We start from the raw sequence: 27012 nt of genomic DNA on the forward strand, positions 1-27012 counted from the left end.
GTTTTTTGTTTTTTAAGTCACCAAGCTAATTGTCTTTCTTAAATGCTAGTTTTTCATCTTGCTTTGTTTTTTTAAAGCAACTTAAGAGACATGGAAGACACTTTTCAATTATGTGGTAGCCTCTTACGTTTTTAAAAAGAGCTAATTAGGAATGTTTCATGCTTAAGCATAAGGTTCTTCAACATGGCAGGGAATCAGAATAATCTAAACAAACGGTGATACCCTATAAGGCACCTGGAGGTCATCTGAAGTTCATTCATTTCCTATATGAGCTCAGTGACCACAGAGTCTTCTTCCATTAAGTCTGGGCATGTTTGGGGGGTCATTGTTTTGGCTTTTCTAGTTGTATTAAGGCTTCTTTTTGTTGCAAATAATGGAAACCAACTCAAGCTACCTTTAGCAAAAAAGAAATTTAGGAACCCCAAGAGACCAAGGCAGCTCACAGATGGGAAAGGACTGAAAGCCAGGACTAGAAAGCTGGCCCTCATTTCTGTGCAGCTGCTTCAGTTTCTGCTTTAGGTTAGCCCTTCTTCTCTGTGCTTCATGGGTCTACACAGTGGGCAGAGACTATTACCCTGGAGTTCTGGAGAACGTGCCATGGTTCAACTACCAAAAAAAGAGACCAATTGTCCCTAATCCCAATTTCAAATTTCCTATGGAGAAATTCTGGCTGGTCCAACCTGGGTTGGGCAGCCACTCCTGATCCAATTACCTGGGGCAGGGGGAGCGACGGGTGATACGAGGGGAAACAAGGGGGAAGGCACAAAGTACAAAAATGGCTTCCAGGAGCCCACACCTGTGTTTGAGAAGTAGCATGGAACAAATCCTGGAGAAGAAGGAATTGTTGAAATTTGAGTAGATACCCCAAGAGGGACCTGATACACTAACCCATAATGATGCCATTGAGAGAGACAGGAAGGGTATATGCATGTGTATGTGTGCCTTTATTAGGCTGGTGTTGTCCACATCTGATGAAATATTTACTAATTCAACACTATTTCCTGAGCATCTCTTTTGTGTCAGGTATCATACCAGGCACTAAGGAAATAATTATGAGCCTAATATTCTCTCTCAGAAGTTTTCAAGTAGTGTTTGGGGACAGGTATTTAATGATCAGGTGACTATTTAATTAAGTGATCTGAAGAAAAAAAAGTACAGGGTGCTTTGGCAACATCTAATATAAAAATGTGGTCTAATTTGGGTTTGGGAGGTGGTGAAACACAGGACTTCCTTGATTGAGAACTGAGGGGTTTAACTGAGCTCTGAGAAATAGGAAAGAGGTAACTAGGGGAAGGAAAGGGGGGAGAGAGTGTCCCAGGCAAATCAACAGTAGTGCAAAAGCCCTTAGGTGGAAGACTGATTGGTACGAGATGGATTTGGAGGAGGCAGCAGCAGAGGCCAAATTATAGAGAGCCTATAGGTATGGGTTTAAGTGTTTATTCTAAGAATGATAAGGAAGACAAGAGTGCCTATAGTAAGACTAGTTAGGAGGCAACTGAAGTAATCCAGGCAAAAGATGACTATAGTTTGGGCTAGAATGGTAGTGGAGACGGACAGAAGTGGTTGGAGGAGATGATGTTACCAAGAGTGATTGTGGGAATGGGTGCGATGGAGAGATCTGTGCCTAATTAGGTTCTTTTCTGCTTCATAAACATTTTTCTTTTTTAAACGTTTATTTATTTTTGATTGAGAAAAAAAGAGAGAGAGAGAGAGAGAGAACCCACACATGTACAAGTGGGGGAGGGGAAGGGGCAGAGAGAGAGAGAGAGACAGAGAGAGACAGAGAGACAGAGACAGAGACTGAGAGAGAGAATCCCAAGCAGGCTCTGCAATGTCAGTGTAGAGCCTTACTCGGGGATGACCGAAAGATCATGACCTGAGCCAAAATCAAGAATCATTTGCCCAACCGACCTAGGCACCCAGGCAACCCCCCCCACCCAGCCCCACAGTTTCTGTATGTGACTCTTGCTATGTGCAAAGCCTGTGGTTGCTTGGTTTTCTTACTGCTAACCCTAAGCCTTTACTGAAGTAAAGTCAGATGACTCCTCATTTCTGTCTGGCAGGTCTTTCTCTTGCTGGTGCTAGCAGAATATTTTTATGTTTGATATTATACTCCCTTAAATCTTTAAATTATTTTGAATATCTTTCCTTCTTGGGGTCCTATTAGATTTTTGCAAAACCTGATATATCGGTGTGAATGGCCAATGCAAGGTAATAGGTGCAGTGGTGACTATTAAAGAAGCTGCTCTTATAATCTCCTGTAGCTCCCAAAGACAGCAGAGATCCCGTACTTTCAAGGGTATTTAACTTGAGAAGCCAGATGTAACACAGAAGACAAAGATACAAATATCAGCTGGTCATTCTCAATTCTATCCCTTTAACAGAGTTCAGATACCTACCTTCATGTAGCTGGGTGGCAACAATAAGCCCCAAATTATCTAGGGAGGATACATGCTGTCCACAGCTTTGCAATACTGGAGAAGACTGCCACATACACATGAGGTTAAGATTACCACACTGTTTTTAGTATGGAGGCAGAGACGAAGTTAATTGGTATTTTAGATCAGAGCCAACCACTGAATACACTAAAATTATGCCACCACGGTAACATCAGCAAAATTGCACATCGTTCTGTCACATATTTACCAGCAAATACTGGCAGAGAGAGGCAGGTATCTCAAAAATTTGAAGCTATCTAGTAACTAGGGCTTGACATATACTAATTATAGCCCAATGGTGTTCATTTATCAAGATCATATAACTTTTCCTCTGCTCTGAGGATCTGCCTTATTGAGCCCTCTGGCAGATGGACGTGTTGACTACTGAAAACCCTGAGTGAGAAGGTGAGTCATTTTGGATGACCTCTATCTAGCGGGTTTATAAGGGCCTGGAAAGCTATGCCCATTATGCCAGTTTGAAATTAATTACGTTTCACTAGGACAGTAGGCTCCCGGGCACAGTTGACAAAGTGTGTTTAAAATCTGATTAGCTTTGGTGTGTTGATGATTGCGTGTTCAAATAAATGGACTTAGTATACTCACTGGATCAACCACCTCCACAATTTATTATTTTTCCTGGGCAGAAATTGAATGTAAAACCACATTAACATCACATTTGAGGTTATACATACTCACCAGTGAGGAAAACCAAAGAGATTGCTCCCCCGGCTATCATAACCCTGTCAGAGCATAAAGATATATATTTAAAGTGAACTATAAAACTTAATTCAAATCCACAGGAAAAAAAAATACCACATAGGCTCTTGAAAATCAGATTGAGATAAAATCAGTAAACCAACCACTATAATTTCCTGAGCATTACAAAAATCCCAGTCATTATTTTAGATCCAAATTTAACCTCACACACCCATTTACTTAATAAGAGATTCTAGGAGTTCTCTCGGAAAGGTCTAGTTCGATTTAAGGTGACAGAGGAATTTCCGGTGGGCAGCAAGGTTTGTTCTCATTTCTTTAGTTAATATCACAGATGGGTAAAATGAGAGTTTATACCTAAGTGAATAATTGGAAATTATGTAAAAGGATAACCAAAGAGTAGCTACTTTCTACTTTAAAAGTTCAGGGACACTTGGGTGGCTCAGTCAGTTGAGTGTCCGACTTCAGCTCAAGTCATGAGCTCATGGTTTGTGGGTTCGAGCCCCGCGTTGAGCTCTGTGCTGACAGCTCAGAGCCTGGAGCCTGCTTTGGATTCGGTGTCTCCCTCTCTCTCTGACCCTCCCCTGCTCATGCTTGTCTCTGTCTCTCAAAAAGAAATAAACATTAAAAAAAATGAAAAAAAAAGTTCAAAGTTCATTAGACTTAAGAAATGAAAATTTTAAGATACCCAGAAGGCTAACACTAAGTGATACATTATCTAAGTGTTTTTATATGTATCATATTCTATGCATCATGAGAGCAAAATTCCTTAAATCTTGAGTATAAAAGTAACTTGTTAGGTTTTGAACACGCTACCATTGTGTCACAGTGGGAATTTCCCAAGTTGATTATAAAATATCACGGAAAAAAATTATAAAATACTCTCATAATGGATACTGGATTACAAAGTGATTTTTGTAGACATTTTCCTTAAACTGAGGGAATAAATTCACAAGCATGGACGCTAAACACATCATAATGTTTTGGCTGTGAAGTGAGATTTATTTTAAATGTCCAATACTTGTGCCACTAATGGGAGCAATAAACCATGGTTCACAGCATAAAAGGGACTAAACCCCATTCCTTGAGAAAGAAAGAAAGAAAGAAAGAAAGAAAGAAAGAAAGAAAGAAAGAAACTAAATCCTGAGGATTTAGAGGAAACTTCCTCAGGGGCACCTGGGTGGCTCAGCTAGTTAAGCATTGACTTTGGCTCAGGTCATGATCTTGTGGTTCGTGGGTTTGAGCCCTGCATCGGGCTCTGTGCTGACAGCTCAGAGCCTGGAGCCTGCTTCAGATTCTGTGTCTCCCTGTCTCTCTGCTCCTCCCTGGCTCTTCTCTCTCAAAAAATAAATAAACATTAAAAAAAATTTTTAGAGGAGCCTTCCTCATCAATTCAAAAGCTACATATAGGCACATCTCTCTGGAGATGGCAGGGCCCGGGATAAGAATATGGCAAGCATTTGCACATCCTGGATCACAAGAACATGTGGCCGGGTGTCTGGGGAAGCAGAGAGAAACTACTAACATACAATGCTTGAATACTCCTAGGAAGCAAGTGTCTCATGGGAGGGAAGGGAATGGGGCTGCCACTTTGTTCACTCGATGCAAAGTTCATGAAACATGGGGAGGACTGTGGTGACCCTGAGCAGTGCCAAGTGGTACAGAAAGGCAATAAGACCTGTGAAACTAAAATCACCACAGGGCAGAAAGATAAACTGGTGAGCGAGCCTATGCAATGAGCCAACTGCTGGGAAAGGGAGCAATGGCACTTGGGTCCATGAGACAGCACTGCTGTTGACGGCATGTTACTGGAACTGTTCTTAACACAGCCCTCTGGAGGCCAGCCTCATATTCTGGAGAAGGTGGTGAGATTATACATGTGGTAGCCTGTATAAGGATGTCTCCCTGTGTGCCCCATCTCCTGATATTCATACTCTTGTCTAGGCTCCTCCCACAGTGGTCTAGGATGGGTCTATATGGCCAAAAGAGTATGGCAGAAGTGATGTCACTCCTGAGAGTGGGTAATAAAAGGCATCTTGGTTGCACTTTCTCTCTCACGGATCACCTGCTGTGCAAGACGCCAGCCGCCATGTCACGAGAGCCTTGTGAAAACATCCACAGAATGAGGAACTAAAGCCTTTTGCCCACAGCCATGTGGGTGAGCTTGGCAGAGGGTCCTCTAGCTTAGTCAGGCTTTCAGAGTACTGCAGTTCTGGTGACAGTGTGACCACACTTCATGAAAGACGGCCAGAACCACCCAGCTAAGCTGCTCTTAGATTCCTGTCCCTTAGCAACTGTGTGATATAGTAATATTTGTCTTCAGTTGCTAGGTTTGGGGGTAATTTCTTATGCAATAATAGGTAACTAATACAGTCGTAATGCTCCACTTTGGGAGAGAAGGGGTTAGAAGCTATCTTCTTACTTTGCAAAACCACTAGAGCTTGAGCAGGAATCTCTACCAGCAGCATCAGCAACATCAGAGCTGGGGTCGCAGAATCAGACACATCACCTCAGACATGAGCGACAAAATTAGCCCTATTAACATGAATTCATCCTGAATGTCATTTTGTTATATAGAGAGGGGAGAGAGAGGGAGAAAAGGAGGGAGTGAAGGAGCAGGGGAGAGAGAGAGAGAAAAAAAAAACAATTATCACTACAACAAAAAAGCTACCAGATGGGTAAGGTAATTCCACTACAGCAAATGAGATGCTTCCAGAATTTCTCAGTTTGTACTTTGTCAAATTTCATAGTATAGAAAATCTATGAGAACTATTTGTATACTAAAAAGAAAATACAGTACGTTAATATCTTAGCAATGATGACAGAGATAAAGAAATAATTCTGTATATGATGTCCAATAAAGAAAAAATGACTAATCCTGTATTCAAGGAAACTACTTCAGTTTCTTCCCTAATTTCTGGCATCATGCTCCATAAATGTCTCTACATAGAGATTTGAAAAATATCGAACATCTCACTGAGCAATATTTTCCAGCATAATGAATTCAATACACCTCACTTATTTTTCTAGTTGGATATACTGTGAATCACTGATTTGGGATTAAAAATCTAATCAACATAATGACTGTGAAGTTGGCAATTGCCTGGAATCTTTTCAAACTTTAAAGACTATGAAGCTGGGGTGCCTGGTGGCTCAGTCGGTTAAGTGACCTACTCTTGGTTTCAGTTCAGGTCATGATCTCATGGTTCGTGGGGTCGAACCCCTTTGCACTGACAGTACAGAGCCTGCTTGGGGTTCTCTCGCCCTCTCTCTCTGTCCCTCTCCTGCTTGAGCTCTCTCCCTCTCAAAGTAAATAACCATTAAAAAAATAATAAATGCAGTGCCCCTGGGTGGCTCAGTCGCTTAAGCGCCCGACTTAGGCTCAGGTCATGATCTCACAGTCTGTGCGTTCGAGCCCCACACTGGGCTCTGTGCTGACAGCTTGGAGACTGGAGCCTGCTTCAGATTCTGTGTCTCCCTCTCTCTCTGTCTCTTCCCCACTCGTTCTCCCTCTCTCTCTCTCTCTTAAAAATACATAAACATTAAAAAAAATGAAGGCTATGATTCTGCAAAGAATATCAAGATGGGCCACTAGACAGAGATGTCAGGAAGCACAGGTCACTGGTTCTTGCCCCGCTTCCTCTGCTGATAATGGAAGAAATGCAGGAGATACCAACAGTCTGTGGGAAGGTGCTCTGCGGAGCAGTCTGATGCTAAGCGCCCAAACAAGAAACAGGGCAGCCGTGATTGAATGAGCACATGATGGATGTCAGGCATTGTGCTGGGTACTTTTTATTTTTATTTTTTTAACGTTTGTTTATTTTTGAGAGAGAGAGAGAGAGAGAGAGAGAGAGAGAGAATGTGAGTGGGGTGGGGCAGAGAATCCCAAGCAGGCTCCGCACTGCCAGCGTGAGCTGGACACAGGGCCTGAAGTCACAAACAATGAGATTGCGACCTGAGCCAAAACCAAGAGTCAGATGCCTAACCGACTGAGGCCCCCAGATGCCCCATACCCGGTACTTTCACATCTCAGGGAGTCTTCCTGACAACTCTGTGAGGGACATCACTGCAAACTGTACATCTGAAGAAACTAAGCCTCCCAAGGTCAAAGAGGTAAAATTTAAAAATCCAAATGACATAACTGTATACTGATTATTCTTTTGACAAATATTTACCATGCACCTATTCCGTGCATGCCTCTATCATTATAGCTTTCTTCCCGGAGTATAATAACTGTCTAACTTCCAGTCTGATTATAACTCCTTAAATTCAGGAATTGGGGTCTATACCTGCTCTTTACATAACAGATGCCTGGCACATACCTAAGGACTCAATAATTTAAATTTGTTATTAGTAAGAAAACAAAAACAAAAACTAAGTGTTACATTGGCTTTATTTTTCTGCTAGGTAGATAGGCTGCCAGATCTCAAAGAAAGACTGGTAAAGAAAAGGGGCATCCTAAAAAAGATGTTTTGGCATTACTTTATTTGAAGAGGCTTTTATTAATGCTAAAAAAAATTATTGGTGTAGTTTATAGTTCATTAGTTCAAGATGCTTTAATAAAAGAAATCATTCATACTAATGCGGGAGATTTGATATAAAACAAATGAGAATGTGGGTGGGGAGGGAGAAAAGGCATTCTATTGTAATAGGAAAAAGGAGAAATGAAGGAGACTTGTGAAAAAGCCATTTCTATGCTGTTAACTAAATTCAGAGGATAATAACTTGATGTAATATATATGACCCTCTAAAGTGGCATTTGCTTGCAGTCTGAATTCAACAGGCTGTAATGCATTATTTATTCACAAATTACTGCAAAGCTGGCTCTGGTTCCTAAGACATTGTCTAGACTCCCTAGACTCCTCTAACGCTGTATGGCAGGCTAGAGGCTACAGCTATTTTTAAAAACTCTCCTTTTCCTCTAAGGAAAAAAAAAAAGGTCTCCTAGAGTTATTTGAGGCCAAATTAGTTAAACGGCAGGGTTGGGGGGGACAAACGAGGTTCTTTCTACTCATGAGTACAACTGTCATTCTTTAAAGCCCTCATTCTTTATTTTAAAATGTCCACAAATCCCTAAGACCATAATTCTGAAAGGCATCCTCAGCTGAAGATGGCTAGAAGGAGAAAAATGAAAAGATCTACTCAGAGACCCTACACATCATTTAGCCCAAACTTCATTCTGAGTGTGAGTCAGAGGTCAAATTTGATCTGCTTATAGGCCCAGCTAGCTCTTGGGAGAAATCTGGAGAAAGCCTCTCTTCTCTTATTCTGCCTTATGCTTTTCTTCTGTTTCTTAATTATCTCCATGGACCTGGACCTCCTCAGGTCCCTTCACCAACATGAGAACACCTTGGAGACACATTAATTTAAGGCTGGTTTGGGACAGACTTGATAAGAAAGGTCATTTTCTCTGTCACCCTTTCCTGGCTCCAGTCCCAGTGATAATTCAGTGCTCCCCTGCCTCTTATTTATCCTACAGCCAGAAAAAAGTGCGAATAAAAATCAACCACCCTATTCCTCAGATAGAATGGATTTTTGGTTAGAGCTGACTCAAATATTGCCTTCTCTGGGAAAGCTTCCCTGAGCAGTCTCTTGCACTCCTCACAGACTGATTTACATGTTCCCTTTTATATTCCCATTGCACCATATCAATATGTCTGGTACTGTACTTACAACACTGTGCAAGAATCATCTCACCTTTGTAAGCTTCTGGGGAGAACGATGTTTTGTTCATCTTAGTATCTTGAGCATTTAGCCTAGCTCCCGGAAAGCTAGTGTAAGTTATAAGAGCAGACCCTAAAGGCAGACTGCCGGTAATAAAATCTCAGCTCCTCCTCAGGCAAGTTACTTAATCTCTTTGTGCCTCAGTTTCCTTGATTGTGAAGTATGGGTAATTATAATACCAACCTCATAGCTTTGTGAAGATTAAATGGAATAATGTAGATAAAAAAACTCAGAATAGGGCCTGGCTCAATGGTAACCTCTCAAGAAATGTAGTATTTTGATTTTACGTAGTATGTCCACAAACTTTTGTTAAAAAACACTTGATGTTGCTAGAGGTCTACATCCAAGACTGCTGTGGCTAGAAGAGTGTGTATAGACGAAACCCTGAACTATGAGTTCACATAATCAACTCCTTTCATACTACTTCTCATTTCACTATATTGCATTCAACAATATGGTAAGTATTCTGCGTGTGTGAAACTAAAAAAAGTATCACTGCGTTCTGAATTCCAAACAATTGACCTATGAACTTCTGGTTCATTGGTATACAGCTTATTCATAAACTGAAAAGCTCCTGTGTTCTACTAAAAGATGGTTGATAAGACTATATGAATGATATATTGAGGAACAATTTCCACTGGAGAAAGATCAAATCTCCATGATTTATTTGAGCTCCTTTTGTCTTGTACCCAGTTTAAAATCAACTTAGAATGTAAAGTTAAAGATACCGATGAGAGGAAAATCTTTGAGACCGCCCCAGTATTGCAAAGGTATCACTAACATATTGACTTGGAATTGCAAAGCTATCTGCAAATCAAAGAAAAATATCAGTTTTCTGCACTTTAATGATTAATCCAAAGGTCAGATTCAGAAGTGCCAATTAATGCCTTTATTTTTCTTTTTTTTAAAAAGTTCATTTATTTGAGAGAGAGAGAAAGAGAGGCAGAGAGAGGGAGAGAGAGCATCCCAAGCAGACTCCACGTTGTCAGCACAGAGTCCAACATGGGGCTTGATCCCACAAACCATGAGATCACAACCTGAGCAAAAATCAAGAGTTGGACCCTTAACTGACTGAGCCACCCAGGTGCCCCAGAGAGAGCACACAAGGGAGAGGGGCAGAGAATCTTAACCAGGCTCCACATTCAGTGCAGAGCCTGACTTGGAGCTCTCCATCCCACAACCTTGAGATCAGGCCCTGAGCTGAAATCAAGAGTCAGATGCTCAACCGACTGAGCCACGCAGGTGCTCCTTAATGCCTTTTAAAAATCATGCCTAGAATCATATATTTTAAGCAACAAAGTATCACTCTTAAAAATTTTTCCTTGGGGCGCCTGGGTGACTCAGTAGGTTAAACATCTGACTATTGGTTTTGGCTCAGGTCATGATCTCACAGCTTCATGGGATCTGGCACCACAGAACCTGCTTGGGATTCTCTCTCTCTCCCTCTCTCGTTGCCCCTCCTCCACTCGTGCTGTCTCTGTCTCTCTCAAAATAAATAAGCTTAAAAAAAAAACCCTTTTTCCTTCATTCTCCAAAAGATATGAAACAAAAAAGCACTGTTTTATATACTTTTTACAGAATAATTATCAAGGTTGCATTTACAACATCAAGAGAGCTTTGTATCACCATGCACATTCTACCATAGTTAGTATTTTCAGCCTCATTCTACAGCCAGAGAACCTATAAGCGACAGATGATAGCAAACTTGAATTACAGGGAGTAAATGGAACTGCAAGAAATTAAATCAGAGTTTGGCTTTGGGTTTTACATATCTTTACCCTGTTAAACTAATTCACCCTAAGAGCTAACTTGATCTCATCAGAGCAAGATACTGGACCTACTTCATGATGTATGGTAAGAGAGAAATATAATTAGCTTTAAAAAGTGTTCACATCAAGTCATGGGTGACTGACTTCTAAATAATTATTGAGGGCAATTAAATTTTCATTTTATTATTTTTATATATTTCTATTTTTTTAAATTAATGATTATTTCCTAATGCATCCCTTGGTGTCCCAGGCAAAGTAAGACTAGTAGGTTGGATAGATCATGTTACTAATCCAATGTGTTATTTTTATAAAAGAAACAGATGTCTGGATTTAAGAAATAAGAAAAGGGGGGAGCCTGGGTGACTCAGTCAGTTAAGCTGATTTTGGCTCAGGTCATGATCTCATTGTCATGAGATTGAGCCCCACTTCGGGCTCCACACTGGGCGTGGGGCCTGCTTAAGATTCTCCCTCTTCCTCCTTCACCCACTCATGAAGCAAGAAATTAAAGTATTTTGTACGGTTAAAGTAACATCTGAGAAAATAATGCCTGTTATGGCTTTTTTCTCTTCAAAATTTTATAAGGGTAAAGTAGTTCATTCATGCTAAGTACTTTAAATTTTTCAGAAAAAATGAACTAGTAGTTTTTTTTTTATTGCAACCCAAATAGTAAAGTTACAATTGTTCTATGGTGGGGATTGTTACCTCAATAGGTTTTTTTTTTTCAACGTTTTTATTTATTTTTGGGAGAGAGAGAGACAGAGCATGAACGGGGGAGGGGCAGAGAGAGAGGGAGACACAGAATCGGAAACAGGCTTCAGGCTCTGAGCCATCAGCCCAGAGCCCGACGCGGGGCTCGAACCCACGGACCGCGAGATCGCGACCTGGCTGAAGTCGGATGCTTAACCGACTGCGCAACCCAGGCGCCCCTCGATAGGTTTTTATATTTAACCTTTAAACATATACTTGGCTCCTTAAAGTTATTAATGCCTAAAAGAGACAAGTACTGTTTAATAACCCGTTTAATGATTTCTGGAAAATTCAGGCTTTCAACATCTAAGGATGGAAGAAGAAATATAGATTTATTATTATCCACATTCTGTTTTGTAGTGGCAAAAGTTGAAGAATAAAATTAAAAGAAACCCGACTGAATAGATCTCATTTCATTTCTTAGATTTAATTAAATCAAGAGTCAATTCTCATCTCTGAGTTTACATAAGAGTCAGTTTCCCAGAAGAAAGAAAACAAAACAAAACTGGTATTAGAATGAAAAGAAATCTGCTTTGCCAAGAGTGTTCTAGTTCCAAAAAGTGTTTGATTGAAAGCCTTCTTGCCTTCGGGTCTTCTGCAAATCTTTTGGCCAGGAAAAGAGCTGATGTTTGTCTCTTAATATGGTCCTCTGAGTCAGAGCAAGACAGATTTAATTCTCCTTTAGCACTTTAGATGGGTGAGTACAAAGATGTCAGCCAAATGATATAAAGGGTAGGTGATCTGGAATTTCCTTAGGCACTTTTAATCATGTAGCCATAGGTATAATTTTTTTTTAAGTTTCTCAATACTTAAATTAATACTCTTTTTTTGTTTTGTTTTACTTTTATTGACAAATGAGAATAATTAGCATTGTTCTTTATGTACCCCTTTTATTTTCTTCCTGGCTGAACAGATTTGTTAACTTCAATATTTTTTTTCCCTAAAGACTGGGAATATAAGACTGTCACTGTTATCCTTTGAACCGTATACAATTTGCCTTCAGATAATTGACACTCATGCCTTCTTAAAATGCAATAATCTGATTGGTTATGCAATAAGCATGTGAACCCCAAAAGTTTATACAAAAAGATTACAGATTGGAATTCTATTAGATGATGCTTTTTCAGTTTTCTTGTATATTCTGGGGTTGGCCTCTTCCTTCTTGAATAAATTAGTTTTTGCTTTTCTTTGACATAATGACAGCTCCTTTTCCCCCTCCCCCCAAATTAAAATTAATTATACTCTTTCAAAGAGTTCTCTATTACCTTTCATTTTTGACTGACATCCTACTTACTGTAGTAAGAAATCAATGAATATATTAATTGGAATTAGACTTGGCACCTGTCTCTAAGGAACTCAACTCAATAGTTCCTCATAGCCTTAGATGGAATTTTTTAATAACTTCAAAAAAGATTTTTGGAAAAACCCAACTGTGTATTCTTAAGTCGTTCCTTCAAACCCATGTTTTTTGAGTTTCCAGACAGAAAAATAAGGATAGAGTAAAACAAATCTGATCAGAATTAAGAGCATTAAAACATTTTAAAAAAATCTAACAAGTTAATGATTGTTATAAAAAGAAACTAAATGGCTAGTTTAGGTAATATAAACACAAAAGAACAGTGTTCTTAGTCATAAGACTCAATTTGAGGGGCCAAAGAACTAGGAAAAAATGGTGCTAAAAAAGGTTGACCATATATTCAAGAAATATGGCCTTTTCCTGTTCCTAAAATTCAGAACATTTAGTTTTTCTTTAGAGTTCCAAGTAAGTCAGGCATAGAAACCTCACCTCAGACGAAAACGAGTAATAACCAGATAAAGAACAGATGGTTCAGTCTGAAAAACTGAGTTGGAGTTCTGGCTCTATTATTTAATTGCTCTGTTACTTTTATCTTTTTGAGTTTCAATTTCTACATCTGTAACACGGATATAATACCACTAAACATACTAGGGTCGGCAAGATTTAAAATAAGGCCATGTAGGGGTGCCTGGTTGACGGAGTCCATGGAGCATGCAGCAATTGGTCATGAGTTCAAGCTCAATGTTGGGGGTAGAGACTATTTAATAAATAAAAGTTTAAAAAATAAAATAAAATAAAATAAAATAAAATAAAATAAAATAAAATAAAATAAAATAAAATAAAATAAAAAAGGGGCGCCTGAGTGGCTCAGCTCAGTTGGTTAAGCATCTGACTTCAGCTCAGGTCACGATCTCGCAGTAGTGGGTTCGAGCCTTGTGTCGAGCTCTGTGCTGACAGCTCAGAGCCTGGAGCCTGTTTTGGATTCTGCGTATCCCTCTCTCTCAAAAATAAATAAACGTTAAAATAAAATAAAATAAAATAATATAAAATAAAGGCATGTAACATACATAAACTACGTGGCTCATAGCACGCACTCAATGAATGGTTATGGACTTTCCCCTCTCCCCTGATCCCTCTGGAAATTAAACTTGACAGATAAATAGTGTTCTCTTCACTCTCAAAGCTACTGTAGTGAGAAAAAGACAGAAATAACTAAGTGGAACAATAAATCTCCTTGATCTGAAATTTTAAAGTAAATAAGTTAAGTTATGAAATAAAACTAGTAAGAGGTAAATAGAATGATGGAATTATAAAAACCCATATGAAAGTTAAGCTACTATTAATCATTTCCATTTTCCTCTTGGCTATGATGATGAGATTATGTTTCATATTCAGTGAAGGGAGAAATTACCCATACTTTGAAAAGTAATATTAAAAGCGTTTCATAAAAACAAAACTTTGCTTCCATTTTCCAGAAGTTTTATCAGAAAAGTATTTCAACACAGGACTTTTCAGTCATTCATTTGAGGTGACCTGTTTAAATGCCTACTATGCGCCAACTGCCATAGCAGTGGCAGAGGACATGCAGAGAAGGTGAAAGAATACTTATTAAAGGTATAGTACAGGTCAGCTGGTATCAGGCACATACCACTGTATCGGTTTGCTAGGGCTGCCTTACCAAAATACCATCAGCTGGGTAAACAAACAATACAAATTTACTTTCTCACAATTCTGGCGGCTGCAAGTCTAAGATCAAGGTACAGGCAGAACAGGTCTCCTCTGAGGCTTCTCTCCTTGGCTTATAGTTGGCTACCCTCTTGCTGTTTCTTTACGTAGTTGTTCCTCGGTGCATGCGCACCCCTGGTGTCTGCATGTCAATAAATTTCCTCTTCTTACAAAGACACCAGTAGGACTGCATTAGAGTCCACCCTAATGGCCTCATTTTAACTTAATCACCTCTTTAAGGACCCTATTTCCAAATACAGTCACATACTGAGGTGCTGGGGATAAGAGCTCCAAAATAAGAATTCTGGCGGAATACAATTCAGCCCATAAGAAACACGATCTCATTTAACCATTGCCCTGTTTGACAAATGAGGGCCTAGGCTCAGAGACAATCACTCACACAATAAATGTCACAGAGCCAGAAAGCGGTGGAAATGAAATTTTAATTCAGGTCTCATTATGAGAGCACCAAAGGTATGTTCTTTCTTCTATTCACACTTTCTCAAAGAATTACAAATCTAACTGGAGGGGCACCTGGGTGGCTCAGTCAGTTGAGTGTCTGACTCTTGATTTTTGTCTCAGCTCATGATCTCACAGTTTGTGGGATCCAGCCCTGCACTGGGCTCTGCACTGACAGTGCAGAGCCTGCTTGGGATTCTCTCTCTCCTTCTCTCTTACCCCTTCTCCCTACTTGCATGCACTCTCTTTCTCTTTCTCTCTCTCAAAACAAATAAACATTGGAAAAAAAAAAACCCAAATAGAGGAGGGCACCTGTCGGGATGAGCACTGGGTGTTGTATGGAAACCAACCTGAAAATAAATTTCATATTACAAAAAAAAAACCCCAAATCTAATTGGAAAGACAAAAAACTGACTTGTGAAACTTTAAATCTGGGAGTTATTGATAAGGAGGCACTTATTCACTGGACTCATACCATTACATGGAAAGAATGGATTCAGGATTACTAAACATTTATAGAATATTTATTACATGTTAGGCTGGGTTCTTTCACAAAAGGGTCTACTGATTCCCTTACACGAGGAATTGCTAATTGGCAAACAGGAAGAGTCTTGATAGTCTTAGACCAAAATCTATAGATGATCCTAAGTCAATACCAAATACAAGAGAGCTTCCACAATAAGTATCTTAGATACAACTGTCTTTTAGATCTCCTTTTGCCTGTATTTGGGTGTAGGCTGTGTGCAGGCATACATGTATGAAATCCCTCATCTGCTTTGTAACATTCTACCTCATCGGTGATCCACATTGAATAATCTACCTCACTGGTAATGTTAGTGGGCTTGGTTTCAGCTCTATAACTTCTCAGAATGAAAGACAAAAGCCCCATGCTCTGTCTCTTGAGACTCTGACCTGTGTGTCCAGGAATGAGTGTCAGGCTAGGTTGTGGTCAGGCTGGCACCTGCTTTGTGCCCTTGATGACCCCAAACTGTTGTTTAAAGTTTGTTGAAAGTACCGTTGCCTGTATTCTCGAACTGCATTTTATGGATCTATATTTTATGTTAAATTGTAATTATATAATTGGTAAGTAATTTACATTCCCAGATTATGTTATAAAATTTCCAAAGAAGACCATTCCAAAGAAAACCATGCATACTGGGGAATAAGGCATATGCCTAGAATCCTAGTACATACCAAAATGTACTAGGTCTGATACACAAAAGTTATCAGACTCCTGAAAGATGATGTGAAAGATGTCCTCTCTATACCAGCAGGAAAGAAACGGAGAGAGGCAACCATGGAAAAGTAACTAAAATATATGGGGAGACTAAAGGAAGCTAACAATTATTTAAACATGATCTGTTTATATGGATTACTCTCAACTGTGACTCCACTTCTCTGGTGATAATAATGCAAACTTTATAAAGGTAAGCTGCCTGTCTTTGTTCAGTTCAGTATATAAAGTCTCTTAAGCCTAGCCACTTCTTTGGGTTTTCATTTTCCTATGGGGGTTCCCAGGTGTGTGTTGAAATCTATGTGCTTTTCTCCTGTTAATCTGCTCTATGTCAATTTGATTGTCAGCCCCAGTCAGAGACTCTAGGATGGTAAAGTTTTGCTTCCCCTGCTCTCTCTCTCTTATGTACACACACACACACACACACACACACACACACACACACACACACACACCACTTCCCACTTACTATAGGGGACAAGAACTGTTCTCAAGCAGGCTGAATTGTAGAGATCCATTAGGTTTTTGTTTTTATGAGGGAAATTCTTTGAATATCAATTACATCATTTTTAAAAAAAACAAGTACTAAAGCACATTTCAAGGTTTGATCTGATTTTTAGTATTATCTACACTTCTTTCTTAAAGTATGAACATTCGACAGTGTTCTTATCAATACTGGGAATTCGGTTGTGATTTTTCAAACTGTCTCAATTGAGTTGAGTGGGTAAGAGGTGGGAGTAGCATTATCAGACTCTTAGAGAAAAATGGAAGAGCAGCTGAAGAAGTAATATACGTAGTTTAAAAACAAAGCAGTGCTTTTCTCCAATACTTAAATGTGTTTTTAGTCAGAGTAGTTTGATGGTTTCAAATTTCAAATGAATATTAAACATGTTTTTTAAAAAAACAGGTTGAGAAATACCATCTCAGGGAATTTTTTAAAAATCTGAAGAAATGAGGTTTCAGTTTTTCCACAAAAAAGTGCATTAGGAGACACTTAATGAATATTTTGAATTGAATAGACTTAGCAGCCAATTAACTCAAAATACACTTAATTCAATAAGTAAACACACAGAGAAAGGTAATGTCCTTATAGAATTGTTTTTGGGAACTGAATAGCACGATGGTCTAAACCGTGAGTGGAAAAGTAAATCTCCAAACACCGTATGACATTTTTCCAACTCCGAGCACTTGTATTTTTATTCTGACATTTTGTGTTTCCAGCAGTTTTTACCTTGGTAAACTTTCAAAGAAAGATCTACTTATTATCCCCCCTCCACCTCTGGTGCCTTCTACAAAATAACATAAAACTGGGGATACGTGGTCAGGGTGAGCACTGCTCTGGCCCCTGAATTTTTCCTTCCTCAAGCTGAGTATCCAAAGACAACTAAGATTTTCAATTTAGACTGTTTTGGCTTTCGGTCCCAGAACCACCTCACTCCAAGACTTCTTCACAGAACATAATATTTCCCAACTGTTATCTGGTTCAAACCAATCAGTTCTCACAGCTGGAGACAGAATGAAAGAATGTCTATAGTGCAGGCCTCCCCAGCCCAGAGGATCTAAGTGCATATGTGAGGGACAGTGCCCTGATCCCCTGAAGCCCAGGGATACCTACCTCTAGTTTCAGAACATCATGCTGAAGTTTACGCTGAAATTCAAGGAAGTTTTTGATTGTCAGCTTTCCCTTAAGATCAGCTCCAAAGAAGTAGGTCGTGAGGGCTGAACACAAGCCAGACTTGAGGGTGTTGCCGGTAGTAGGACGATCTCTGTGACGCATACCCATACTGGTTTGGGAGCGAATGATGCTCTGAACCTAAAAGAGAAGCAAACCCCCATCCAGAAAAACATTACAAAGTAGAAAAATATATAAAAGTAAGAACAAGATGGGGCACCTGGGTGGTTCAGTTGGCTGAGTATCTGACTCTTGATTTCAGCTCAGGGCATAATCCCAGAGTTGTGGGATCAAGCCCTGCTTTGGGCTCCGTGTTGAGCACAGAGCCTGCTTAAGATTTTCTCTCTTAAAAAAAAAAAAAGATCTCTTTCTCTCTACCCACCTCCATCTGCCCCTCTTCCTCGCTTCCATGCACTCTCTAAAATTTAAAAACTTTTTAAAAAAGTAACCAACTATTGATTTGTCTACCCTCTGCTACAATTGTATTTTAATGCTCACAACAATCCTATAAGTCTTATGACTATCCTCTTTTTATAGATGAGGAATTCAAGGCACATAATACTTAACGCTTAATAACTTGTTCAAGGTCAAGTAGCTGGCAAGGAGCAGAACCAGGATTCAAACATACGCCTCACACCTTTATCATTGAGATGCTCTTAAAAACCTCTCTTCAGAAAAGAGTATGCATTTGTTTTTGAGGCTCAAAACCCCTCACACAATACTAAAATAATCATTAACTTCACAGTAATACAGTCCATATCTCAGGAGACTTTTAAAAACTTCACGCTTCTCACTACTGACTCTCTAGTTATGACAAAAGGCAGCACAGCTACGGGCAAATACTGACATCTAAGAGAGAGAACACATTTATTAGAATGATAAATGAAATACAAAGTTGATAGAAAATAATTCCTCAAGAAAAGCTGGAGAATTTTTAATCTTTGAGAAGTTTTAAATGAGCTTTTTGAGAAAGAATAATTTCTGGAACTAGCAACCATGGCTTAACTATATAAATGAGCTTTATGAAGCAAGTCTATGATTGTTACAGTTTTTTTCTTTTCTTTCTTTCTTTTTTTTTTTTACTTGTTCCTGCATTCTTTTCTACCTCTTCACAAGCTAAAAGAGCAACAATTCAAAATAATTAAAATTGGGATATGTAAAGATAAATAATAAAAGTATGTTATATAAATAACCAATACATACAGCTTTGTGGGTGATGGTTTTTAAATGGCCAAATTAGAAAAGCAGAACACTTAAAAACTTAAGAGTTGTAACAACAGATTTGTCTTAGTTAAATGTCTCATTTATTTTATTATGTGTGATCATAAAGAAGGTTTAAGACAATTTAAGTCTGTGGCTCTATAAAGAGTGAAGTAGTATAACTAGACAAGGAGTCAGGAGACATGGGGTCTGATTGTGTTGTTCTGCAGTGAGAAAGAATTTATGCAGGTTATTTAAACTCTTTGGGTCTTAACCTTTCTCATTGGAAAAGTTCACGGTTAGAGTATATTATTCCTAAGTCTCCTTGTAACTCTAGGTTAGTAACATACATGCTATTGATATGATTTCTTCAGGGTTCATGTTTTATCATGGTAATAAGATTAGCTGACAGAGGCGCCTGGGTGGCTCAGCTGGTTGAGCGACCGACTTCAGCTCAGGTCAAGATCTCACAGTTTGTGAGTTCGAGCCCCGAGTCAGGCTCTGTGCTGACAGCTCGGAGCCTGGAGCCTGCTTCGGATTCTGTGTCTCCCCCTCTCTCTGCCACTCCCCTGCGCATGCTCTGTCTGTCTCTCTCTCAGTAATAAATGTTAAAAAAAATTAAAAAAAAAAGATTAGCTGACATTTGTTTCTTATACACATGGAGATTTGAAAGACAGGTATACAATGGATTTTTCTTTTCTTTTTTTTAAATTAATTTTTTTTAATTTAATTTTTTAAAATTTACATCCAAATTAGTTAGCATATAGTGCAACAATGATTTCAGGAGTAGATTCCTTAGTGCCTTTTACCCATTTAGCCCATCCCCCTTCCCACAACCCCTCCAGCAACCCTCTGTTTGTTCTTCATTTTTATGAGTCTCTTCTGTTTTGTCCCCCTCCCTATTTTATATTTTTTTTGTTTCCCTTCCCTTATGTTCATCTGTTTTGTCTCTTAAAGTCCTCAGATGAGTGAAGTCATATGATATTTGTCTTGCTCTGACTGAGTAATTTCACTTAGCATAATACCCTCCAGTTCCATCCACGTAGTTTCATTCTTTTTGATTGCCGAGTAATACTACATTGTGTATATATATATATACCACATCTTCTTAATCCATTCATCCATCAACGGACATTTGGGCTCTTTCCATACTTTGGCTATTGTTGATAGTGCTGTTATAAACATGGGGGTGCATGTGTCCCTTGGAAACAGTACACCTGTATCCCTTGTATAAATACCTAGTAGTGCAATTGCTGGGTCGTAGGGTAGTTCTATTTTTAATTTTTTGAGGAACTTCCATACTGTTTTCCAGAGTGGCTGCACCAGCTTGCATTCCCATACAATGGATTTTTCAATTGTTTAGGTTGAAGATTTTTAGACTTTAAATTGAATCCAAGATAATCAGAACATTTTTAGGGGGGCCTGAGTGGCTCAGTTGGTTAAACGTCCGACTCTTGATTCTGGCTTAGGTCAAGATCTCGTGGTCAGCCCCACATATGGCTCTGTGCTGGGTGTGGAGCCTGCTTAGAATTCTCTATCTGCTCCTTCCCTGCACACACTCTTTCTCTCAAAAGAAAAGAATACTTTTCATCATTGTCTTGAAGGCAATACACAATTCACTTTATCTGCCTAATTCTAAGAAATGAAGAATTTTCAGTAGCAGTGAACCAGAAATGAAAATCTGCATCAGGACCTGCCATGATTTACATTTTGCCTGTGGCTATAAATATTGCAGCTTATATCCTTCCTGTGGTGGAAATTGTGTATATCAGCTTCAAAAGTGTGGTGCTGAGAATGTGTGTGTAAGTGACTGGGAAAAAGGAATGTTTTTAGGTAAAATTAACTAGCTGATGCTATATCATCTTTTCATTAGTGATTAATAATAGCATAGTCTAAATACTATGTTATTATATGTAAACTATTACTAAAAATAGGCATTCTTTAAAAAAAATTTTTTTTAAAGTATGTATTACTAGATTTTGTGTGGGGGCATGGTGACAGAATGTTTTGTCAGAATTTCTCAGTTGGGAAATCTTTTCTCAAAATATTTTTATTTAGATAATTTGTTAAGGGTATAACATGAGAATCAATCAAACATCAATTCAACTTGTCATGTGAATGCTTACTATATGCTATATGATGTGGAGAAAATAAAAAAATTTAAAACATGATCTCTTAAATAAAATTTCATTCTTTTTCTTCTGTCTCATAAATGAGTTATTACTTCTCATACTTTCCTACTAAAAAAACCCATTTCTGTCATGGCACTGGGTGAATAGAGCCCAAACAGTTATGAGGTTTTTGTTTTTAAGTTTATTTATTTATTTTGAGAGAGAGACAGAGTGTGTGTGTATGTGTATGTGTGTGTGTGTGTGTGTGTGTGTGTGCGCATGTATGAGCGAGGGAGAAGCAGAGAAAGAGAGAGAGAGAGAGACAGAGAGAGAGAGAGAGAGAGAGAGAGAGAGAGAGAGAGAGAGAATTCCAAGCAGGCTTTGCACTAACAGTGAGGCTCGATCTCACGAACCAAACTGTGAGATCATTACCTGAGCTGAAATTAAGAGTTAGATGCTTAACCGACTAAGCCACCCAGGTGCCCCATGAAGCTTTTTATCTTAGCTATCTTTTGCTAGGTTAGTTCTGTTTTACGATCTGTTACGAAATGGGTTAGAGAAAGGATCCGTGGTGATACAAAAGTCAGAGAAAACTCACATTTAGTATACAGTTGATCAATGCCTTTTAGTAATATGTATTTATGCATGATCAAAGTGATTTCTGGAAACAGGGCATCTGGGTAGCTCAGTCAGTTGAGCATCTGAATTTGGGGGTCAGGTCATGATCTCATGGTTTGTGGGTTCAAGCCCTGTATCAGGCTCTGTGCTGACAGCTCAGAACCTGGAGCCTGCTTTGGATTCTGTGTCTCCCTCTCTCTGTGCCCCTTCCCTGCTCGTCCCTGCCTGTTCTCTCTTTCTCTCTCTCAAAAATAAACAAAAAAAATAATAAATTAAAAGTTTTTAAAAAATACGTAAAAAAAGTGATTTTTGGAAAAAGATGAATCAAAGAGTAATAATAGCTATTAGTTTGCTTTATGTAACATTAACTTTAAAATAAGTGAGGTCTTTTTCCTGGTTCTGTTAAACTTTTTTTTTTTTTTTTTTTTTTTTTTACAAGCTTGATGAATACACTGTTAAGAAAACACCTGTTTCCCTGGGAAATCAGAGCAAAGTTTGAATGTTTGGAAGCCTAGAGCACTTTCAACTTAATAAATTATTATATTTCCCAAGAATGTAAAATATATAAAGATGAGCAGAGAAACTTCTAAAGAGAGCCGTTCACTCATGAACTACCTTATAATTTGTTGTTTTTGGTCTAAAAGAGTTTTTACATCAAGATTCCTTGTGATCAATATTATTAGTTGTAACAGTTTAAGAAGGCCAGTTATCAAGGCATCACGTTAGACGAAATTAGCAAATTAGCACTCCCTTCTCTAACAGTGAACGGGATAGTGAAGCGACTGCTCCAAGTCATTTTGCACATCAGCATCAATGCCAGAAATAAGTACCATTTGCTCTAAATTCAAATCTAGAGTTTAGTATCTATAATAAGAGTAGAGAAGTTATGGCAATTTTGCTTCTGAGAGGTGAAGGAAGTCCCCAGTCTGCATCAGAAGGATTGGTCCTCTCAGTTTTTCTGGCTTTAAAAACCACAAGGACAGAATCTGGAGCAACTACACCCATTGGAAAGTGAGGGGGAAATCCTGAAAAGGAAAAAGCCAAAGAAGGGGAGCCTTCTTCCCCAAAGAAGGGTAGTTTATACATATTCTATATATAAACTCCAGTCAAATACAGTTGAGCTTATCACCTGCTAAAACAAAACTTTCTTCAGATGAATATAGCAAAATCCAAAGTCTACAACATGTCATTCATAATATCTTAGACAAAGATCCAAAATTATTTGACATATGAAGAAACTGGGAAATAAGGCTCATCTTCAGGAGAAAAGACAATGGAGACAACCCCAAGATGACCCAGATATTAGAAATTATTGACAAGAATTTTAAAACAGTTAAATAATAGTGTTCAAGTATATAATATATACTTACGAATAAGGAAAAGATAGGACATTTCAGATGAGAAGGAAAACTATATAAAAAATGAAACGGAAGTTCTAGAACTGAAACATGCAGTACCCGAAATACAAATTTAGTGGATTAACTTAATAGCAGAATTGTAATGATCAAAGAGTCAGTGAATATGAAGATAAGTCAAGAGAAACTACACAGCTTGAACAGCAAAAAGGAAAAAATATTGGAAAAAAAATAATAAAGCTTTAGAGATTTGTGAGGCAATATCAGAGATGGTCTTAACATTTGTGTTAGTGGAGGGTCAGAGAGGTAAGAAAGAATGCCCCCCACCAAATTTTTAAGACATAATGGCCAGGAACTTCTCAAATTTGATAAAAATCATAAATTTATAGATACAAATAGCTCATCAAATACCAACAAGGACAAATACAAAGAAAACGACACTGAGGAACAATATTATCAAATTTCTAGAAACCAAATATAAAGAGAAAATCTGGAAAGCAGAGAGAGAAAAACAATAACTGAGAATTTTACATCTACATCAAGAGCTGTATATCTAGAATTTCCTTCCCAAAATAATGATGATATAAATTAATTCATCACCAACAAATGTGCACTACAAGAAATGCTAAAGAAAGTTTTTCCAATTGAATGGAAATAATACCATATAGAAACTAGGATCTTTAGGAAGGAATGAAGGGCATCAGAAATGATAAATATGTTAGTAAATATAATAAACTATTTTTCTCCTATTTTCTTTAAAAAACTTATGACTTGGAGCACCTGGGTGGCTCAGTCGGTTAAGCATCCAACTGTTGGTTTCGGCTCAGGTCTTGAACTCACGGTTTGTGAGTTCGAGCCCTGCACTGGACTCTCTGCTGACAGTGTGAAGCCTGCTTGGGATTCTCTCCCTCTCTCTCTGCCCTCTCCTGAGCATACTCTCTCTCTCTCTCTCAAAATAAATAAACTTTAAACAAAATAAAAAAAAAACATATGACTTAGAGCAAAAATTACAAAAACTATTATGGGGTTTATTACATATGTAGATGTAATACATAGAACAAATATAGCATTAAGGATGAAGAGGTAAATAAAACCTTATGGTTGCAGAGTTACTACATTTCATGTGAATATTATATATTTTTTTTAGATTTTGGCATTTAATTTCTTTTGAATATGTCACTTTTTGCAGGCTAGGAAACAGAATCAAACTTAAGGCAGTCTAGTTCTCTAAGGATCTAGGCGGAGTCTTGCAATGTTCAGCAGAGCGACATCATAATACAAGGTGCTAACAACAGGCTTATAATCTCTAAATAATAACCATTTAGCTACACTTTTTTTCTTAGGAAACAGCCTACAGTCTAGTCTTTAAAGCCATGATATATAGAACATATTGATCTAAAAGAACAGAATGACCCAAATTATATGTTGGCCAACTTACTGGTGGGCCAAATCAAAGCTGACCAAGGATGGGTGAACAGAGAGAAGTGTTTACCTTTTGGAAACCTGCTCTGAGATTTTAAAAAGTCCTGGCTGCTGTTAGTAAGGAAGCAAGTAGCAAAAAATATTACAGATGCACCCATACTGACACTTGATTTTGCCAAGGTCTTCCAGTAGAACACAAAGTTAGAGAGGAGTGTAAGGGTAAGATTCTTAGATGTTTTCAAAATACATTACTAGTAATATGAAATTTGACATATTGAATTCTTCCATTTGCCACCAGAACAAACTGACAATGAGGACTATTTAAAAGAAATGCTCGGGGCGCCTGGGTGGCGCAGTCGGTTAAGCGTCCGACTTCAGCCAGGTCACGATCTCACGGTCCGTGAGTTCGAGCCCCGCGTCAGGCTCTGGGCTGATGGCTCGGAGCCTGGAGCCTGTTTCCGATTCTGTGTCTCCCTCTCTCTCTGCCCGTCCCCCGTTCATGCTCTGTCTCTCTCTGTCCCAAAAATAAATAAAAAACGTTTGAAAAAAAAAAAAAAAAAAGAAATGCTCAACTCTAAAAAGAATGGTAGCAGTAACACTTTTCACTACAGAATAACCTCCTGCTTTCCCACACCATTAACATTGCTCCTCTTCCAAGATACATATTCATGTGGAAAAACTTGTCAGCTTTTGCCAGGGCCAGGAAAGGCAAAATAGAGCATGTCCAATTCGTTAATTTGTTAACTGTAAGCTCATATGATATCCCGAAGATGGACCCATAAGTCTGGCCATTCTTTTCTTTAACATCTGCAAACTGCAGAATTCCTTAGCCTTAACCACAGTTTCTGCTCAATATCTTAAAGCTGGTCTCAGTCCCATCTGTGACTCTTCTCCTCAGGGTTAACAGTGGGTGCTAGTCATTAAAATCTGGAATGTCATCATAAGAATAACCCCAGCAGTCTTTGGATACATAATAGGCAGTGTGAAGGTGGTAAAATCCTGGCAGGAACACCAGGATGCCAATGATCAGGACAGGAACACCTGGTCTGTCGCCTCTTTGCTGATATAGCCTGCCAGTAGGGGGGAAGCTACGATAATGCGAAAGGTGCCAATCAGAAACAGCCTTACATGGGATCTTAGGAGGGTTCTTCTTAAACTGAAGGTCAATGTAGCCATCGTCTGTGCTGGAGAGCTTTGAGTATTTCACTTTACTACTGGGGATTCCCATAGCCAGGTTGGTTTGAGATGGCATCATAACATGCTGACACAATTACAGCTGGAGCGCCATGCCAGGCCACCCAAATGCTGGCAGTTAGCTCACTGTTGGCAGCAAAGGCGCCTGAAGTCTCACGGCACACCTCCCCTAACTTGTGAATATTAATTCTAAGTAGACTGTGTATATTTAACAATTTATGTTGTACTCCCTAGAGCAACCACTATAAAAATAATGCAAAAAGGTACAGCTAAAATGCCAAACAAATTAAACCAGAATTCTGGATAAAATATTTAATCTCAAAAAAAGGCAGGAACATAGAAGGGAGGAACACAAATCAGAAAGGACAAACAAAACAAATAGCAAAAATGGTAGGTCTAATTCCAATTAAATCAGCAATTATGTTAAATGTCAATGGGCTAAATACTGCAATTAAAAGGCAAAGACTGTCAGAATGGATAAAAAAAACAAGAGCCAAATTACATTGTCTAGAAAAGATGTACTTTAAATAGAAAACACAGATATATTTAAAGTAAATGGACAAAACAAAAAAGACATACCATGCAAATAGTAAGTATAAGAAGTCTGAATTACTATGTTAATACCACATAGACTTTAAGATAAAGTATTACCAAAGATAAAAAGTAACATTTCATAATTATAACAGGACTGATTCATGAGGAAGACAATAATCAGAAATGTACAGAGAATTTCAAAATACATAAAGCTCAAATTGGCAGAATTAAAGAAAAACAAACAATTGACTAATTATAGTTGGAGATTTTTTTTTAAGTTCACTTATTTTGAGAGAGACAGAGAGAGAATGCAAGCAGGGGAGGGGCAGAGAGAGAGAGAGAGAGAGACTGAGGATCTGAATGGGATCTATGCTGACAGCAAAGAGCCTGATGCAGGGCTTGAGTTCACAAACTGTGAGATCATGACCTGAGCCAAAGTCAGACGCTTAACCAACTGAGCCACCCAGGTACCCCTATATTTGGAGATTTTAACATCTCCCTCTCAACAACTGCTAGAATGACTAAGTTAAAAAAAATCCGTAAGGACAAAGAACACCTGAACAACACTATCAATCAACTTGACTAAATTGACATTTATAAAACACTGTGCTCAGTAACTGCAGAATATACATTCTTTAGTAAAACACATTGATGTGTTTAATAAAACACATCAGATACAGTTCTATAAAACCAGGCTCAATACATTTAAAAGGATTAAATCATGCAGAGTACGTTTTCTGAGCACAATGTAATTAAATTAGATAATAAAGATAACTAAAAAAACAAAACCTCCACACTT

At 38.5% G+C, this 27012-nt stretch overlaps 1 protein-coding gene and 1 pseudogene across 7 annotated transcripts in view; both read right to left on the bottom strand.

Annotated features, from left to right (window-relative positions):
* MICU1 (mitochondrial calcium uptake 1) overlaps positions 1–27012 on the bottom strand; it is a 250242-nt gene that overhangs the window by 57285 nt on the left and 165945 nt on the right. For all 7 annotated transcript variants that reach the window (XM_047072928.1, XM_047072929.1, XM_047072927.1 and 4 more), the window contains one exon: positions 17723–17920. In XM_047072928.1, coding sequence (XP_046928884.1) covers positions 17723–17920 — 198 coding nt within the window. The remainder of the gene's footprint in view (positions 1–17722; positions 17921–27012) is intronic.
* On the bottom strand, positions 25059–25749 carry LOC124506895 (transmembrane protein 230-like; annotated as a pseudogene).

This window comes from Lynx rufus, unplaced genomic scaffold (genome assembly GCF_022079265.1).
Source record: "Lynx rufus isolate CCGP_SWC_20201006 ecotype Redwood Valley unplaced genomic scaffold, mLynRuf1.p SCAF_11, whole genome shotgun sequence".
NCBI lineage: Eukaryota > Metazoa > Chordata > Mammalia > Carnivora > Felidae > Lynx > Lynx rufus.